We start from the raw sequence: 20,253 nt of genomic DNA, 5'->3' as shown, positions 1-20,253 counted from the left end.
CTTCCACACATCTGTTCTGCAACTGTCTTTCCTCAATATTCTCTAACTGTTGACTGCTAAAACCCCAGCAGGGACTTATGATTTTTACTATATACTTTATCTTTTAAGAATCCCCACAAAAAGTAATTGTAGGGTATTAAATGTGGGGGGCACAGTGGCCATTCAGTGGAACTCTGGTGTCTGATCTATTGACCTAGGGGTACCTCCGTAGCCAGGTGTGCAGGAGCAGCTGTGCGTAACACACACTTCTTGATTATACCAGGGTTCGAGCCCATGACCACCAAATATGGAGGATGCGGAAAGGTTAGGGAATGACCACCGCATATCCCCGGAGCAATATGGCCTTAGTTGTTAATGCTCCTAAAAAAAAACCAAACCACTAATTTACCTAGGAATTCTTCATTTAAGAATTCATGAACAGTTTTGCTTAGTGAGCCAGTGCTCCATCATGCATAAAAAGCAATGCTGAAAATTGATTAAAGTTTTGTTAAAGCATAGGCCCATAATTGGTTCTACTTTGTTGTGCTCGCTTTGCGGTTAGATAAACTGGACAACTGATGTCTCTTATTGAGTGATTATGAGGAAGTTTTGAGCTTTTGCAGTTTGTGTAGACTGGCTCACTGGTTTTGTTGAGGAAATCCTTATACTGATGTTCCTTCTGGGCACAGTGCCCACAGGTTGACCCAGCCTGAGTGCAGGTGTGTGTGGTGTGGCCAAACCTGCAGCAGTTGAAACACTTTGGGACAGCCACGTGTTCTTTAAAATGATGGCTGCCCCAGTGTATATATATATTCTCTCTTGATTTTTTATTGTATTCCAAGTGGGGGGGGTTAACTCCACCACCCAGTTGACATTATTATCTGACTTAGACTTTTTATGAAATTTTGGCTTAATAAGCTCTTCTGGGGCTGAGTCAGGGTGAGACGCTTGCAGGTTATGGTAGTATAGTTCCTCAGTGATTTGCATAGGCGTGGAGTCCTTGCTGACATCAAATATGACTACTGAGGGGCCTTTTTTCTTCAGCTGTTCTGCAGTAAGGCCAAGTGTCAAGATGGCAGGATTTTTTATAATGCCTTCTATTTCTTTTAATGTTTCAGTTTCGATCAATACCCCTACATTTCGGGTCTTCCTTATTGATTTAATTCTTGTAGTTTTAAAGTGCTCCTTCAGTTTATTGACAACTGTATTCTTCACTTCCTCGCTAGTCTTAATTTCTTGGATGCCAATAGGTTTTTGAATAACTAATGGCCATTCAGTGGAACTCTGCTGTCTGATCTGTTTACCTAGGAATTCTTCATTTAAGAATTCAAGAACAGTTTTGCATAGAAAGCAGTGCTGAAAATTGATTTTGGATTGATTAATGGAATCATTTTGTTTTTTAGAAATCTCAGGTAGTTTTCTCCTGCCACTGTTTCCTCAAAAGAAAAAAAAAATCTGAGAATGCCTGTTCAAATTCCAGCCTGGACTGTCAAGCCAGTGATGTTTAAATCCTTGTTAAAGAATAAATGGGATCATAAAGAGGGTAATAAACAAAGTTAGAGTGATTTTTTTCATTTAGTTTAAATGTGGCTTCTCACTGAACATTGTCAACAGTATTTGGGTTTGTAATTCTTATGGCAAAAAACTGTTTGGCAAATTCCAGTCTTCTACCTATGTCATCCTCAGCTGATTGTATGGCACTTGTCTGAACTGCTAGCTATCACTTTAGACCAGCTGAGAGCAAAGAGAGATGGAAAATGCCTAGTGGGTACAACTGGAAAAAATGGTAAAGCCATAGTAAAACTCTTATAAACAGCAACTTATTTACATGCACAAACAATAGATTTAATTCTGCACAACCAAAGTTTTTCCCACCTTTATAACTAGTTCAATACAACTTGTCAGGTGCATGACTAAAGCAGGGAGAAAAATAACATGCTGTTCAAGGTCACTTGGCCTCCCACTCATTACTGATGCTATGAGAAGGAAGGCCTAGTGAGTGACTCTGAGCCAGGTGTTGTTTTCCATTCTAGTGTTGTAATGGCAACAAAAATGGAACTTGGCAGTTTTTGTTATTTTTCCACAGTGTTAATAAATGTTTATAAATGTAAATAAGTTAATTTTCTAGTGCTTAATAGGAAATGAAATATGCTTCTCAAAAACTGCTCAACCACTAGGTATACCTCTCTGAAATATGGAAAATTTTAAAATCAAAAAATTTTGAAATCAGACAGTCTCAATCCGTTGAGACTGTCTGATTTCAAAGAGCTTATTGTATATTTATTATTAACAATAGTAGAGTTCCTCCTTTCAACTCTTGAAACTGAATGCAGTATAGATTTCCTAATACATTCACCACATTATTTGCTATCTGTTTCAAATAATAAATGGTGTTTGTTCATTTTGATGGGTCTCAGTAATTTCCAAGAAATTACTCACAGTTCATTTATTCATTTTCAAATACTATACAAAAATGTGAGTGCCTTTTTATGGAATTTAAAATTTTTAGGTATTATTTGTAAAAATGTGTAAAAATTCGGATTTTTACATTTGTAACTTTCCATTATTTTTTCTCTCTCTAGTATATTTTTTCAGAAACATTGCATTTGTTATGCAGATAGAGAGGGAAAAAAATGTCTTATAAAAATTTGCTTGATTTATACCTTTGGCTGGAATGAAATCATTTCATTTATTGGGATGAAAAAATTTTTGAAAACTTTACAATAATAATTTTTCTCTATTTTTATAGGTGTTTTTTCTCAGTTCTGCTTACTTTGGTTGTATCAGGAACTATGCTTGATGTATATTACAAATATTATCCAAAGGAAAGAAACAATTCACCAAATTCCAATCAATTGAACATAAAACAAACAGTTTTAGGTATGTAATTTACATTCAAATTAAAATAAATTTTATTATAAATAACAATTTTTCAAGCATTTTTATTCAACACTTCACCATAAATGTGCAGACAAAAATTATTAGATAGCTTTTAATATACTAATAATATACTTTAGCATTGAAATGTATATCAATATTAACAGAAAATAAAGCATTTTCCAACTAACTGCAACATGATGGTCAATTAGTAGTGTATATTCAAGGTAAAATGATATACTAATCTATTAAAGCTTAAAGGTTCATTACAAGGGTAATATAAAACAATACCATTATTATTTATACATGTATATGTAATTTTTTAAGTGGTATTTGTAAGTATACTTGAGGGGGAAGATATTATTTGAGTTCTTTATGTTACCTACATTGGTACCACATGATATGTAGTACCTGTGGTTTTGCTGAACAATTTTCTGAAAAGCTTATTACTATTTGTTAAGTAATTTAATATAGCTTCACCATAAAGCTGTTTTAATACTTTGGTTTATTGTCAGTGACTGAGTTTCTCTATAAAGTAAAAATATTGTTATAGGTAAGTGATGCTCTCTATAATACCACTCTAATATTCAGATTAATGTATGAATTGAGATTAGAATATGAAAGTCCCAGCAAGAAAAGTACGAAGAGGTGTAGCAGCAAACAGAAGTAAGCAATAGAAAGCATAATTTCCTCACATTTCAGGGGAATAATAGCATGTCATGTGCTTTGATATTAGAGTAAATTTCAGTATTTTACCACTTGCTATCTAGTCTGTAAAAACTAAATTTAAGCTAATGTCAATTTCATTAGATAAAGCAAAAAATCTTTGTGTTCCTTGAGTATAAAATATTTGCATTCATATCATTAAGCTCCCCTTGTCAAAAAAATTCTTTTGACAGAAGACCTAAATAACTAACTATTTATGCATTTCCAAGTACCACTAAAAACTACAAAACTATATAATTTTATTGAAACTTCTATCAGTTTTCTGGGTTGCTCATGGTCATCTACTCCAAAAATTAAATTAAAGAATAAGCAAGGAGACCACTGCAGTATCGTGGGTAAAATTAACAACACAGCACTTCCCGTCATTTTTATTTATTTATTTTTACTCAAACTTCCCGAGATGGTATCTCTATACTTTGGATTTCAGATAATTTAAGTCAGAAGTCATTTAGACACACACACATCTAGCAATCCAGGAAGTCATGGTTAACTCTAATTATGGCTGAAAAGGTATTCCCCTGAAAATGTAGACCTAAGAATACATCATAGCAGATCTGACAACATAGAATGGTGCTCCATCCTGCATAAATGTTTGATGGATAGCATGTAAAGGTTGGGATTGAATATGATAATTTTGAAGAAGGTATAATTAATGCTCCCTTATCATGCATGAGTGCTTACCAGCTTCACCTTACCTCTCCATATGAGTGGCAAAAAAACTGAACTGTCAGACTACCATGATTTGAGGGCTCTGTAAAATCCCCTAGGACAATGGAAACAAGATTAAATGTCAGCTTGGTATTAATCTCACTCCTATCTGAATTTCATACTTATTCACAGCCTATTCTTCTCTTGGATTCTGAATCTTCATCTTATAGCCAGTAGTAATGCTATCAAGCATGTAACCTTAAACATTAGTTTACTCACTGCTCAGGGAAGAACAGATTTCAGACATGTGTCCTATTAAGTTTTCTCTGCTTTTTTCAGCTTGTTACTGACAGTTGGCAACTGTGCGTGATAATTTTGGTATGCTGTCCTCTGTCAGTATTCCTGTTTGAATATGTAATTTAAATTAAATCTGTATTTTTTTTTTTTTTTTTTATCAAGGTTTCAAAATATAAAAATAAGTAAATATCCATTTATTACAAGTAAACAGTATAGAGGGGCTTGCATTCTAGAATTATAACATCATATCATACAAACTTATATGTATGGATCAGTATATGATTAAGAAAGGTTACAACATAATATAACTTATAATAATGTTGTGTAATGTTAAATAACAACTAGCAGTACTCATTGCAAAAATTTAACAGTTGGTAGCAGAGTTTTTCTCTAGTTGTCCTAAAGAAATGTAGTCCGTGTTTTGTCAATTTTATTGCCTGATACTGAAAATTTTTGGAAAATTTTCGGAAAAATGTAAAAATTCTAAATAGTTTTATTTTATGGAATGGGCCAGTTTTGTACTACAAATGAGAATAGTCAACATTCACTTCATAGATGGAGCCACAGGAAGATGTTAACTGTTAAACAAACAGTTGTCTAAATTGAAAAGGCATGTTTTTCTGATTAACAATTTTCACTTTAACTATTTAACTGATTAACAATTTGAAAGTTTGCACAATTGTGTCCTTTGTTCCAAAAAATAAATAATAATAATAATATTATTATTGTATAGGTGCCAATTGTGAAATTTTCGCAATGGGTACAGCTAGCTGTAGCCATTGCATATGATAGGCCTAACCAATTTTGTCTCAAATTTAAGATATATCTTCATAGGTGTGCAGAAACATGGGAAAATATAAAAATCCGAATAGTTTTATTTTGCAGAACGTGTTATTTCTTCCTAGGTGTGCAGAAACATGGGAAAATGTAAAAATTCTGAATAGTTTTATTTTATAGAATGGGCCTGTCAGAGTAAACAACACATTTTTCAATTGATCCAATGCAGTCTGTGGCATTTATCATCCAAAATCATTTTAAAAGAAGAGAATGAACTTTTAAATGAAATGAAATTTCCATTTTTTTTATTTTTTTTTATTTTGGTTTTTAGGAGCATTAGCAACTAAGGCCATATTGCTCCGGGAATATGCGGTAGCCATTCCCTGACCTTTCCGCATCCTCCGTATTTGGTGGTGACAGGCTCGAATCCCGGTCTAATCAAGAAGCATGTGCTGCACACTGCTGCTCCTTCCCACCTGGCTACGGAGGTGCCATTTCCATTTCAAGTAGAGGCTTCAAAGACACATTTTTAAATTTAACCCAGTCATTTCCATTGATGTGGAAAGTTAAATTTCTTCTTTTAAAATGATTTTGGATGATAAATGCCACAGATTGCATTGGATCACATTGAAAAATGTGTTGTTTATGGAAATTACCAAGGTCATCTGTTTTCCTTAACATGAAATTCGAAGTTCTACTTACTATAAAATTTATTCTTATTTTCTCTGATTCATGTCTCTCTAGTGTTCCTTTAAATTTTTAAGTGAACTTTCCCTACCTCTTCAATTGAACCACTCAAAGAAAGTCTCCTCATGCATCAATTTATTTATAGCATCAGGTAACCAAGAAAAATGAGTCTCAATGAACAGTGAGTGTTTGCGAACCAAAGAATCGAAAAGAATTGCCTTAGCAGCACCAATCGCTGCAGCATCGTCAGTGTCAATAGCATTGACAACTTTTCTATAGAAAAGGAATTTTTACCATAAAACAATGCTGCACATAATCATGTTCCCCACCTTATCAGAACAGGTGCTGGTGGAAGAGAGTTTATGAGAATCTTTTTTCACACAAGAAATAACTTTCACTTAAGAAAACTTAATTTTGCCAACATTCTCTGAATTGTTTCTTCAATGCTATATAAGCCATGTACTAAGCAAGTAATGTTGATTAGGTTGTGTAGAAAACCTCTAATGCATAAGTTGCTTTTATCATGTATGAACTAGCATTACTATCAAAAATACAGGTTTTTTTGCCATTGATCATCTCAGTCTGGCCATAATAACTTCAAAGAATCATTCACAAATCTTAATTGTGGAGTGACTCGCATTGAGAACCTTGCAAACAAGCAAATGTGGACAAGAAGGGTCTCCATCTCTCTCTCACCAAATGCACAATATAATAGCCATGAGTACCTGCCTTTTCATAGGTAGACATTCAGATGCACTTTTCTGTAATATCTTGATGACATGAATAAAACCATCATAAATAGCATTCCGCAATTCCATAGTCTAACAGCAGATTTGATTTTTGGAATTTTGAACAAAAGTTCCAACTACCTGTCTGTAATTTTTATAGCAAAACTGAACTGATATGTTCAATATACACATTCAAAGAGTGTACGCTCATCCAACATCATTTATGGCATGAGAATTAAAGTAAAACACTGCTGACACATGTTTTTCCATGTTAATTTATTATTAACATGATTTTTTTTTGAAGACTGAGGTCATGTTTCTAAGTTTAATGTCTGAAAAACAGTGATATTTGTGTTATATGCATATATTCAAATGTGTAATTATTTTATATATTTTTTTTCATAATGGCACAAAGTAAAATTTATGAACAATCAATAACCTAAGATCTTCATTATCAGACACAGTAAGTATGGAATGAGAATGAGCATCGAGCTACCATTAGTCAGTAATTTTATTTTATTATAATTTAGTTGTGTGTTAGAAATGCCAGAAATTGGTTCATAACATCATTATCATTACTTTTTAATTAGGGTGTTATGCTGATTTGGGTTTTAAAATTTGCATTATCCCTCTCTTTTTTTTTCTTTATGCTTCCTTTAAATTTGATAATAGGGCATGAAGACAGTTTTAAATATCTCCAGTTAGGGCAAGATTGCTGGCTATTTGGAACTTTCTTGATTCTTGTACTATACTTGGGATTGTTTTTTTCTGTTTCATCACATGGAGTTGTGTTTTGTTTTTTTTTGTTTTTTTTTTTTTTAACCTTAAGGTTATTTATCTACTAATAATAGTACCTTTCACACAAGATCTCAGCATCTAATATTTTTAGAAATGAGAAACGTTTCTTATGGTTTGGACAGAGGCCATTAATCAGAGTACCTAGAATGGAACTGTGCATGGAATTGTAAATATTCCCTCTTGTGACAATTCCACACTACCTACACTTTGTCACTTTTGCAAAACAAATCAGGAATTTACCAACATGATAACATGCCAGGCACAGGAAAATGCTATTATAAAATTAGCCTGACTGACAACATACAGGCCTCACCTGTAACTGTGAAATGTCTTTGGGATTAGAATGCCAGATAAAGTCATGGCAAATATGTGTAAAATATATTTGCCAGGAAACAAAGGAACTTGGCTTCCCTACCATGGAAACCAAAGGAATTCTCACAGATACTCCTGTTGATATCTACACCTCATTATTTGCACAGACGCATCCAGAACCTCCTTCAGAAATTACAGATCATCCATTTTAAGTGTTTTTGGCATACTAGTTAATTTTTTAACTATTGGATAAGTTATCCAATAGTTAAAAAATTCCGGAGATAGCAGCGGACAAATAAGGAATAAATGATGCCCTTTGGCATTTTATTGCTTCTCTTATTTTGGACACAACAGAAAGGTTTTTCTATTCTACTAATGTTGAAGGGGGTGTCCTAGTGAGAGTATTGTGTATATCACCATGCCGTTATGAAATCAAGATATTTATATTTAATTTGGTAAAAACACACACAAAAAAGCAATACTCCAAAATGTCCATTGTTCACCATAACTGAATTTTGTGTCCACTAGAAATTTCATGGTATTTACTTTATAAACCTTAATATATTTTATTAAGAATTTCAGTAATGTCATTCTGTCATAAGAATGCTTATATGTATAGATAATACAATATAATAGATGTTTCTGAATTGTTGCAATGCATTAAAATTACTATTAAATTGACTGCAATACAATATTTAAACTAAGAATGTTCAATAAAATACTTTTTATAGATAGTCTTTATAAACTTTATAGATAGTCATTTTTCCTTCCTGTGTGCTAAAAAGCACATAGAATGACTGGAAGAAATTTCAAAAGTAATGAACTCCAACGTGACATTAAGACAGTATGTATCTTTAGAGTTATCGTATATCAAAGCACAGAATTATTGGAATAAATTTCAGGAGCAAAAAACTCCAAAATGCCAGTGAGACAGTACATCCCTTTTTATGCCCCCATTTCAGTGTGATAACTTTAAGTTAAGAAAGGGGACATACTGTATCACTTACATCTTTGAGTTTTTCATTTCTGAAATTTCTTTGTTATTCTGTATACCTTTATACATAGGTGGACTTCATTTTATTTTCTTAATATTAGCATTATTGTTGACATAGAGACACGGCCTTACAGTTGATTGATTTTTTTTTTTCCAAGTTTCATTTCCTATTTGGTCAGCTTCAGCAAGTATTATACATTCTCTTATTCCTAACCTCAATAAAGGGCATTTAAAGTTTAAGATTTCATGTGATTTAAGGAATAAATATAAAAAGAAGTGATCATCATCATCAGCCATTTTAAATCCATTGCAGGATGAAGGCGTCTTTAGCAACTTTTCAGTTCCTTCTGTTTTGTGCAATGGCCATCCATTTACTACCCACAAACTCATGAATTTCATCTGTCCATCTCCGTTGTTGTCTTCCAGGTTTTCTTCTACCTCCTCTTGGGTACCATTCCGTTATTCTCGTAGTGCATCTGTCATCATATCTTCGAGCTATGTATCCTGCCCAAGACCATTTTAGTTCTTTAGTTTTGATAAGAATGTCCTTTACTTGAGTTTTCTGCCTAATCCATGTGTTTCTTTTCTTATCTGACAGTCTGATTCGCAATATAATTCGTTCCATTCTTTGCTGTGTAGTTCTCAGCTTCTCTTCCATTCTTTTGATGAGTGCCCGAGTTTCACTTCCGTAAGTCATGGTGGGTAGTATACATTGGTTCATTATTTTACGTTTCAGACAAATTGGGATATTGCTCCTCAGTATGTGACTATATTTCCTGAATGCTATCCATCCAAAATTTATTCCTCCCTTGAGGCGCCTCCATAGCTAGGTGGGAAGGAGCAGCAGTGCGTAGCACATGCTTCTTGATTAGACCGGAGTTCGAGCCAGTCACCACCAAATACGGAGGATGCGGAAAAGGTCAGGGAATGACCACCGCATATTCCCGGAGCAATATGGCCTTAGTTGCTAATGCTCCTAAAAATCAAAATAACAATATTCCTCTCTTGACTTCCATCCATTCATCATTGTTTCAGCTGATGACTTGTCCCAGATAAGTATATGACTCCGCCTTTTCAATTACTGCTCCTTCAATCATTACAATGATGAACAAATATTGCATACTTGTTCATCATTACTTTTGTTTTTGCTATATTCATCTTTAGTCCAAAATCCTTACTAACTCTGCATGACTGATTAAGATTTTGATAAGAAGTGATAAATGGTATTAAACTTCTTTTTTATGGAAAATTTATAGGACATAATTAACAAGATTAAAAATTAGTATTGCATCTTGCAATGTATACTGAATTCAGCATTTTCTAATGCATGTGTATAAAAAAAAAGTATTATTCATTTGAAAATATTTAGATTTTTTTTAATATATTTTACATTATGTTATGTGTCTTCTAGATAAAGTATCAGATTCCTTATTAACTTTCTCTATTGATAAAAACTTGGAGAAAGTTGCTCATGCAAAAATTCCAAGAGATAATCTAGGTGCTCTAAATGGCATTCGGTGTCTCAGTATGATATGGATTATACTTGCTCATAATTATGGCTTCAGACAAAGACAAGGGCTAGGTAAGTAAATGGAATTTAATTCATATCTGAAAAGCTTTTTAATGCTTTTTGACTATTCTAATGAAATATTTTGAATTTTGTGTTTAGAATAATTTTTAACCCTTGCAGTTAATTAGTGTGCAGTTAATTAGAAGTAATTCAGCTATGAAATATAATTTTGTGTATATTTTTATGTACTATAAACTTTTTTTTTTAGCCTTTTTAGCATAATAAAATTGAGATTATGCTTCTTTTTTTTTCTTTGTGGATTCAATAAGGTTGTAGAATTAACACACTCTCTCTCTCTCTCTCCCATATATATATATATATAATGTGGCTTTTTTCAGTGTATTAATAATGGTGGCAAATTATGAAATTATGCAAGAAAGCAAACTTGTACAGCATCAACCAAAAAAAAAAAAAATTCTCAAATCACCTTTATCTCCTCTGATATTTTCTGTAGTTCCTCCTTGAATTTATTCAAACTACCTCCACCTCCACAATACCAAAATGGAAGTTTGTTTTAACAATCATCAACTACCCACTGGCTGAAGACAAATTTCCATACATCTATCTGGAAACCATCCTTCCTCAGTTTTAATTTATGCCCTTTTCTTTAATTAGATTACACTTATTGCAACCAAGTCAAGAAAAATTAGGCAGATGGGCTGAGAAGTAGCAACAGAAGTTTAACATTGACAAATTCAAGGTACTGCATATGAGTAACAGAATAACCCCAGAATAACATACCAGCTATGTGATACTACAGTGAGAGTAGTGGTAACAAAAAGGAACTGAGGAATTGTGCAGTCAGATATGAAATTTTCTGAATAGTTCGGTGCAGACAGTCTGTCAGGGTAGCTCATTGAGTTTTGTTTATAATGTACAGGAATTTTGCCAGTAGGGGTAAGGGGGTGATTATCCTCTTTTATATAGGCAGTGGCTACATTCTTGTACTGCATACAGGTTTGGAAACCTCATTTTAGGAAAGATATGGATCTGTTGAAACAAGTGTGGAGAAAAGTAATGAGATATGAGGGAAATGAAAGAGTACTCTTGCTGAAAAAGTTCTGCAGATTGAACCATCTGGAAACTAGGTACCTGTGAGGAGATGTGAAGATGTTTAAAGATTTGAATGGATTTAGTATTACTATTAGTGTTAATAGTAGAAAATTATGCAAGAAATTAAGCTTAATCAGCAAAAAACAAAAAAAAAAAAAAAAAACACCCAACACTTCCCATATCACCTGTCTGGCCGGCCCTTCTAACAGTTTGTCGAGTTCTTCCTTGAATTTAATCAAACTATTGCACACCTCTAGAGCAGATGAGTTTGTTCCAACAATCAACCACCCACTGGCAGAAGGTAAATTTTGCTCATCTACCCTACGACCATTCTTCCTTAGTTTTGAATTTGCCCCTCTCGTGTGTAGTCTGAGCAAGAGGAAGGATTCCATCAGCATTGAGTTTACTCAATCCATTCAAAGCCTTAAATACCTCAATCTGATCTACTTGCAGGTGCCTAATCCCATACACTGCAGAACTTGAAGCCTTTACTGGTAAGAGTACCCTTTTGTTCCTCTCAGTAATCTTGTTACTAAATGCTGACAGCACCTTTCTTCTTGCTCAGACCACCTATACATGAGGGAGCATAAGTTCAAAATTCAAATTGAGAAAGGATGGTTGTGAGATAGAGGTGTGCAAATTTTCTTTCAGCTATCAGGTAGTTGATTGTTAGAATAAATTTCCATCTGGTGTTGTACAAGTAGGTAGTTGAACAAGTTAGTGCATAGCATCATGTTAGTTCATAGTAAATCACTGAAGTAAGTGAAATTGCATTGTTTTTGTTATATCTTATATTGTGAATGCCTTCACAACACTTCACCAGTGGAGAAGTAATATTATTCTTCTCCACTGGCAAAGTGTTGCTTATTCCAGGTAGTGCAATATCAGGGCAACTCATTGTGAAGCATTCACAATATGAGATATAACAAAAACGATGCCATTTCACCTAATTAAGTGATTTATTACAGTCTAACATGATGCTATGTACTGACTTGTTCGATTAGTGCATTTTCTGTAGTCTTGAGGCTTTCAGCCCTAAAACCTTTTTAGTATTTGCAAGTAGGTAGGTTAAATAAATTTAAGGAGAAACTTGACAAATTATTAGAGCAGTTGGATAGATGATGTGAGAAGTGGGCTTTTTTTTGGCTGATGTATAAGCAAGATTCCTTGCATCATTTTCCACTACTAATATACTAACTCTGCAAAAGGAGGAAACTTAAAATAAACTCACAGGTTCATTTCAAATGTGTGTTGTCTCAGTTTTGATTTCTGTGATGTTTAATTTCTATTAATAATCTTCCAATTCCTACTTATTTTCCATGAGAGAATCTCAACAATTTATTCCCTCAATCACTTAATTTGCGCTAATTATTCATTCTATGATTCCTGTCACTGTAAAGGTGGTACTTGTGCATATGTCTGCTTTGATATTCCTTGTGAAAGAATTACTAATCTCTAGTTTCCTCTTTTTGATCTCTTAGCATAATGGTGTAGTAATATTTTGAGTATAAACTCAAAATGTTATTATGTCACTTCCTCAGATTCAGTAATTGTTTCCATTGCTATCTTTTGGGCGCCTCCGTAGCCAGGTGGGAAGGAGCAGCAGTGCGTAACACACACTTCTTGATTATACTGGGATTTGAGCCCATCACCACCAAATATGGAGGATGTGGAAAGGTCAGGGAATGACCACCGCATATTCTGGAGCAATATGGCCTTAGTTGCTAATGCTCCTAAAAACCAAATAACAAACAAACAACAGCTATCTTTTGACTTACTTTGAAACTCTACTTTCTCCATTCTAACACTTTCCTAACAGTGAAGTAAGTTTCCTTGGAAATTTTAATGTTCACGACTCCACTGGCTCCAGTTTTCTAGTTGTTTGGTAGTGGGGGGAAGAAAGATATGAAGAATTTGCCTCTGTAATCTTTCATTTTTTGTGTGCTTGATGTGTCACAAAAATGCCACCTTTCAAAATACCAGCATGCTTTGATTTAATCACATAAGTCAGGACACTGTTGAAAGCATTGACATACTGTATGCAAATGAAGTAAGAATGTAATCACTGATTCACTTAGTGTTGTACAGGATCCCTAGGCAATTTTTTTCCACGCCACTCATTTAGTGAACATGGTCAGTGGATTTATAGGAAAAAATAGCTGATAGAGTGAAGTATAATGAAATATATGTTGTCAATTTAAGAAAAATATACAGTATTTAAATTGGCCTATTATTAATATGTTGGATATGCATGTCTTATTTTGTAAGAGGTATTAGGTCCATCATATAAATATGATGCTTTGCTTTTCTACACTTTTTTCTTCACAAACATGTTAATGATGTGATCCTTATTGTTACTTAAAAGAGTGCTACCTTATTCTTGATCAGAGTAAACTGAGTTTACTTCATCTTTCCTGTTGCATAGTACTTCTCAAATAAGTCTTAATAATTTTAAGTTTTGAAAATACACATTATGTATTCACCAGAATGGCTGTAATCATTAGGAATAGCATTAATAAACGTTGTGTCAGAAGAATTATTCCACTCTAAAGAGTTAATGGAACTGTGTGAAATGAATGTCAGTATGTTGTGATGATATACACAGATGATTGAATAGCCTGTAAATTGGAAGTGAAAGCAAAGAGGACACAAGGTGACTGAAATGGTCAGTATGATATTGTGCACTGATTATTTGTGAAGACCAAAAATTTGAGGTTCAAATGTTGATGAGTCAGTTTGTTGAAACAACTCTTAAGATGTCCAGAACCTATCAACATGGTTCATGTGTTCTGAGAACAATGTTGAGGTTTTGGACTACCCAGACAAATAATAAGCATAAAACCCAGATCCTTTGCAAGAAGGCTGCAGCTGACATATTTGCTTCTCTGAAAAGAATTGGAGATGTTAAGTCATCCTTGGGACATCCAGTTTTAAAATGAAGCACCATTAATCCCTAACTACATTTCATTCTATACTATGACTTCATTGGTGCAGAGATAGTCAGCTGAAATGAAGAATGGTGACAGATTGTCTGTGGTAATAACGACTGCACAATTACCCCAAGGTCTTTTTCATTCTCCACATCCCTGAGTGTAGTACCACACAGTTGTACTATGTATCATTGACTTCAATGAATTTTGTTCAAGAACAGGTAACATCATGATGAAACTGCACTTATACTTCTCTGTTTGCCATTTCTTCAACAATAAAGACTCTCCTTTATGTAAAGTTGTTGGACAGTTTTTCTGCAAACTTAGTTGTCCTCTGAGATGCCTTAGGTAATTTTTTGCTTGTGTGATGCTGTGTTCAGGCTATATCTGAGTTCTATATCTGAAATGGAAGTTTAATCTAGCAGGATGAGGAAGGGGTGAATTCCAATACTGGATCTCATCTTCTGCGTGAAGATGGGAGCCAGTATGAAAAATTTGGAAGAATAACTGGCTGGTAGAATTTTTTTCAGCCTGGTCTGTACTTGTTAACAGGAGAGACTGCTTCTACAGGGATGGGATACACTTAAATAGAAAGGGTGCAAGAATGTTTGCTGATGCTATCGAGGCAGTGTTAGGTGGGTCGGAAAACTGCTAGATTGGGGGGATACAAGGACTAATAGATTAACAGTAGCCACTGGCAGAGGAGAAAGTGATTCTTGCACTGCTTCTATTGGAATGAGCAGCAGCCTGGAAAATAAGCTGCAGGATATTTCAGAGACTGCTGGGAATCATGGGGGTACAAGTAAACACATGGGTTGTGTTAGGGTGGCTAAGAGGAAGAGCAGGTGCATGTATACTTGCGTGTACACCAATGCTAGGAGTTTAGTAAATAAATTTGATGAATTTGAAGTATTGCTCAAAGCATCAAAGGTGGATATTGTTGGGATATCAGAGACGTGGTGTCACACAGATATAAGGAATGCAGAACTGGAATTTGGGGAGTACAACGTCTACAGAAAGGATAGCCAGGATAGGAAGGGAGGAGGGGTTATGCTATTAGTTAAGAAACACATAAAATCCAAGAAGTGAAGCCAGTCGACATCGCTGGACAGTGCAGTGTCGAGTCAGTTTGGTGTGACATAAGCATTGGGAGATCAAAATTGAGAGTAGGAGTGTGCTATAGGCCTAATGACTCTGATGAGTATAATAAGAAACTGTACAGGGAAATAGAGTGGGCCAGTAAATCAGAGAGTCTTATAATGGGGAATTTTAATTTCCCAGATATTGACTGGAATTTGGGGGCTGGTCACTCACACACTAGCAAGGCTTTTGTGGATTTATTGGATGATTGTTTTCTACATCAGCATGTTCGGGAGGCAACTAGAAGGAGTAATACTCTTGATTTGATTATCAGTAGTGATTCTTCATGCATTAAGAATCTGCAGATAAATGAACAACTAGGTGGCAGTGATCACAGTGTTCTGAAGTGGGAGTTACTCAAAGAGGTAACTACCATTAGTGGTAAAGGGAAGGGGTATTGCTTTCGTAAAGGCGGCTACGATGGACTGAGACAGTATTTAAATTCTATACAATGGGACCAACTGAAGATGTTACCAACAGCAAATTCAAAATGGGAAGCATTTAAAGAACTTATCTTGGAAACTACTAGGCTTTACATAGAAATATTGTTCAAGGTTTAGGCCTAAATGGATGTCAGATGAACTAATGAGACATATGACAGAGAAGAAAAATGCATGGGATACATATAAATTAACACGTGATACAGAAGCCTATGATAGATACAAGTTAATCTGTAACCAAGTTACAAAGGAGGTTAGGCAGGCAAAGGCAGATTACGAGAAATCTTTGGCAAGGGATGCTAAGAAAAACAGCAAAGAGTTCTTTACTTATGTAAACTCTAGAAGGAAGGGGGTGAATGAGATTGGTCCACTTGATATTGATGGTTCGACTGTTGATGATCCTGCTCAGGTAGCTAACAAACTAAATGAATATTTTGCATCAACATTCACGCATGAGGAGTTATTCAGCGAGGGGAATACCAGAGGTGTATTCAACTCTGGCAGTAAGCTAGAGAATCTTGTAATAACTGAGAGTAAAGTGGAGGAGAAATTGTTGAAGATAAACACAAGAAAGGCACCTGGGGTGGATGGGATCTATCCAGTTATATTAAAGGAGGCAGCAAAGGAAGTAAGCAAACCCTTAGCCATAATTATGAGAGCTTCCTTGGACTCAGGGGAGGTACCCATGGACTGGAGATGTACAAATTTGACCCCAATTCACAAGGGAGGATCAAAGGCTGACAGAAGTAATTATAGACCTGTGAGTTTAACTTCTGTTCCCGGAAAATTAATGGAGGCACTGGTTAAAGAAGCACTGCAGGATCATCTAGACAAGACTTCAGTTATAGCTCATACACAGCATGGTTTTGTTAAGGGGAAGTCTTGCCTGACCAATTTGATTGGATACTATGATGCAGTCACAAAAGAACTGGATGCAGGGAATAACTTTTATATTATATACTTGGATCTAAGAAAGGCTTTTGATACTGTTGCACATGGAAGACTGCTGCACAAATTGGAGCAGTGTGGCATTGGAGGCAAATTGCTGCTATGGATAAAGGGGTGGTTGAGGGGGAGAAGACAGAGAGTGGTAATCAATGGACACTGCTCATCGTGGACTAATGTTATTAGTGGAGTTCCTCAGGGTTCAGTATTGGGTCCTTTATTGTTTTCTGTATTTATAAATGATATTGATGATGGTATATCAAGCTTAATGTCCAAGTTTGCAGACGATACGAAGGTTGGCAGGGTTGTCAAGGACACTACTGACACTGTGCTGCTGCAACAGGATCTGGAAAGGTTGAGCAGATGGGCTGAGAGGTGGCAAATGAAGTTTAACATTGACAAATGTAAAGTACTACATATGGGAAACAGCAACCCCAGAGCAACGTATCAACTCTGTGGTACTACACTGACAGTGGTAGAGAATGAAAGGGATCTGGGGGTGGTTGTGCAGGCAGATTTGAAGTTCTCTGAACAGTGCAGATGGGCTGCAAGAGTAGCTCATGGTGTATTGTCAATGATATATAGGAATTTTTCTAGCAGGGATAAGGAGGTGATTATTCCCTTGTATAAGGCAATGGTCAGGCCACACCTAGACTACTGTATACAGGCCTGGAGGCTGCTGGAACGAGTACAGAGAAGGGCAACAAGATTAGTGAATGGAACAAAGGGGTGCTGTTACGAAGTAAGGCTTAAGTTTTGCGAATTACAGTGTCTGGAGACTAGGCACTAGTGAGGTGATCTGATAGAGGTGTACAAAGCTTTGAATGGTTTGAGCATGCTCAATGCTGATGGGATTCTTCCTCTTGCTCAGAATAATCACCTGAGAGGGCATAAATTCAAATTGAGGAAAGACAGATGTAGGATAGATGTGCAGAAATTTGCCTTTAGCCAGCGGGTGGTTGGTAGGTGGAACAGACTTCCATCCCTTGTCATGGAAGTTGATAGCCTAAATAAATTTAAGGCTCAGCTGGACAGGTATTTCGAACGAACAGAGGGGTGAAGTGGAAGTGGTTATTTTTTATTTATTTATTTTGTTTTTGGCTGATGCTGCATAAGCTTGCTTTCTTGCATCAAATGCCTCTACTAATGCTAATGATGATATTAAGGTATAGATTGTCCTGATTTTGGGGAGGGGGATTATAACTGAGAATGTCAGTCTGAGAATAACTGAGTATAACTGAGAATGTTTCTTTAGAATTCTGACAGTAGCTCTGTGCTTTTGTGATTTCTGTGAAGCTAGTTTGGTTTCTTTCAGAGGTTAATTGAGCATCAAAACCATGTTAAATCTTCCAACATGTCTTTCAGATGTACTTGCAGAAATGTGCTCTGAATTCTGGAAAGGATCCATGGTGATCCAGCAACAGTAGGAATTTATGGGACTGGAGGCTGTGAGCATGTTATAACCATTTGGCTGTTTCTGATTGGAACATGCCTTTCTAGTACCAGAAGCATCAGACAGCTCTTATAAAACTCGCCTCACCATTGGTCCAGCTCAATTTACCAACTATTTGCTGTTTTTCCCAGCATTACATCACAGACTCGTTTCAGGAACACAAGTGTGACATTCAACAAAGTATAGCAGGCATTTCTGGTCTGGCTGCAAATGGCTAGCAGAGTGATAATTACCACATTCTTTTCCAGTTAACAAAAGTTCTGTTTACTAATGAATAACTAAAGAGAAGAGATTACAATTCAAAGAATTATTTTTACCTCCAAGTACTTAAAGATCACCTTGTTAACCGGAACCAAGGCAGACACACATATATCCCTCCTTCACTAAAAACTTTAAAGATATAGTCATAAGAAATTTATCTCAGAATCTCAAAATGCATAGGCTATAGCTTAAAATTTAGCAGTCATTTGTTAGCACAGTTTGTTGAGTGGGCACTGCTGACAATAGCAGCAGTTATTATCATTTCTGCCAAAAAGGATTAAATATCTCCAGTCTGCTGCAGAATTAACGGTTGTATTCTTCAGGCACCATATGACCCACCCAGTATTTCTTACTGTTGAAAACAGTAACTAAGAAATACTATATGACCTAAAAGATCAGCTTGTATGTTTGTTTTTTCACTCAGTATTTAGGAGTGTTCTTAAGCAAGAGTCTGTGTTGTAATCTTAAGTAAACAAAATAAAAATCAGATGTAATCCTAAACAACAAAGGTATTCATTCTTTTAATTTATTAATCTGTTATACCTATAAGAGAAAAAATGATATATGAAAAAAAAAAGAAATATTTTAAAGAATCTTTTGTTCTACTTTATTTTTGGAAATTTTTTTTCTTAATTTTATGCATCAACATGGACATTATGTAGAGTTAATGGTGGAAGTAAAATCATCAGATATACTTTGCTAATTCATTTTGCTAATGAATTAGCAAAGTATATCTGATAATTTGCTAAAACTTTGCAAAGTTTTAGCAAATTATTTATTTACAACTATAAATAAATTCTACTTATTTTTGGTTTGGGAGGAGGCTTGGGGGGGGATATTGTTCAGTATCAAAATTAAAGATAAAGTTTTTATCCTGTACAGAGTTTAATTATAAGTTAATAATATGCCCTGTGTCAATAATTAGTGTTATTATCTAGCGAGAATCAGCAATGCCAAAAAAGCTGTTGATGACATCACATTTGTTACTCTAACTAATTCGTGGGTTTCTGTGGACACATTTTTTCTTTTAGGGTAAGTATTTCACTTGAAAAATAAAACTTTCTTCTTTCTATAAGTTATGGTAATACTTTTTTAATATGTAAATATCTTTAATTCCTCTTTTCTTCCTCCTAGCCTGTTTAACTGTGAAAAGTTACCTAGGTTATCTTTCTATTAAAAATAAAAAAAAAGTAGATTCTATGGAGAGATATATATATATATATATATATATTTAGAACAGGTTTAGTCTGCTGTGACCAATTGGCAATTTTGATCACATAAATCCAGATGTCTGTGAGGGCAAGAGACAAAAGAAAGAAGACCACAAAAAAAAAAAAAAATCTCCACGATCAGAAATAGCCAATTTAACACTAAATAACAGACTTAGACAAACTTCTAATGATGAAATGAAATTTCATCATTAGAATTTCATGTGCTTTAGCTGACCTTCGAGTACGTAAGTACGCGAGGTCACGGAGGAGGGGAGAGTGGTTTACAGGTAGTTGCAAATGGTGATGTGGGCGAGGAAGAGAGAAGTCAGGAGAGGAGAGGGGAGGGAGGGAGGGAGAGAGAAGCAGGAAGGGAGATGGTTGAGATGGGTGATTGCCATTGTAGGCAGCTGCCAAGCTCATGAACTAT

At 35.0% G+C, this 20,253-nt stretch overlaps 1 protein-coding gene across 2 annotated transcripts in view; it reads left to right on the top strand.

Moving 5' to 3' along the window:
* The window catches only part of LOC150089498 (O-acyltransferase like protein-like), a 201,657-nt gene that overhangs the window by 43,734 nt on the left and 137,670 nt on the right, over positions 1 to 20,253 (top strand). For both annotated transcript variants that reach the window (XR_016546670.1, XM_090368626.1), the window contains exons 5-7: positions 2,729 to 2,859; positions 10,235 to 10,405; positions 19,554 to 19,647. Coding sequence is in view for 1 of the 2 variants with exons in the window: in XM_090368626.1 (XP_090224752.1) it covers positions 2,729 to 2,859; positions 10,235 to 10,405; positions 19,554 to 19,647 (396 nt within the window). In the remaining variant the exon portion in view is untranslated. The remainder of the gene's footprint in view (positions 1 to 2,728; positions 2,860 to 10,234; positions 10,406 to 19,553; positions 19,648 to 20,253) is intronic.

Source organism: Mastigoproctus giganteus, chromosome 2 (assembly GCF_048544385.1).
Source record: "Mastigoproctus giganteus isolate SK-2022 chromosome 2, ASM4854438v1, whole genome shotgun sequence".
Taxonomy (NCBI): Eukaryota; Metazoa; Arthropoda; class Arachnida; order Uropygi; family Thelyphonidae; genus Mastigoproctus; species Mastigoproctus giganteus.
This window is presented reverse-complemented; position numbering and strand designations above follow the sequence as displayed.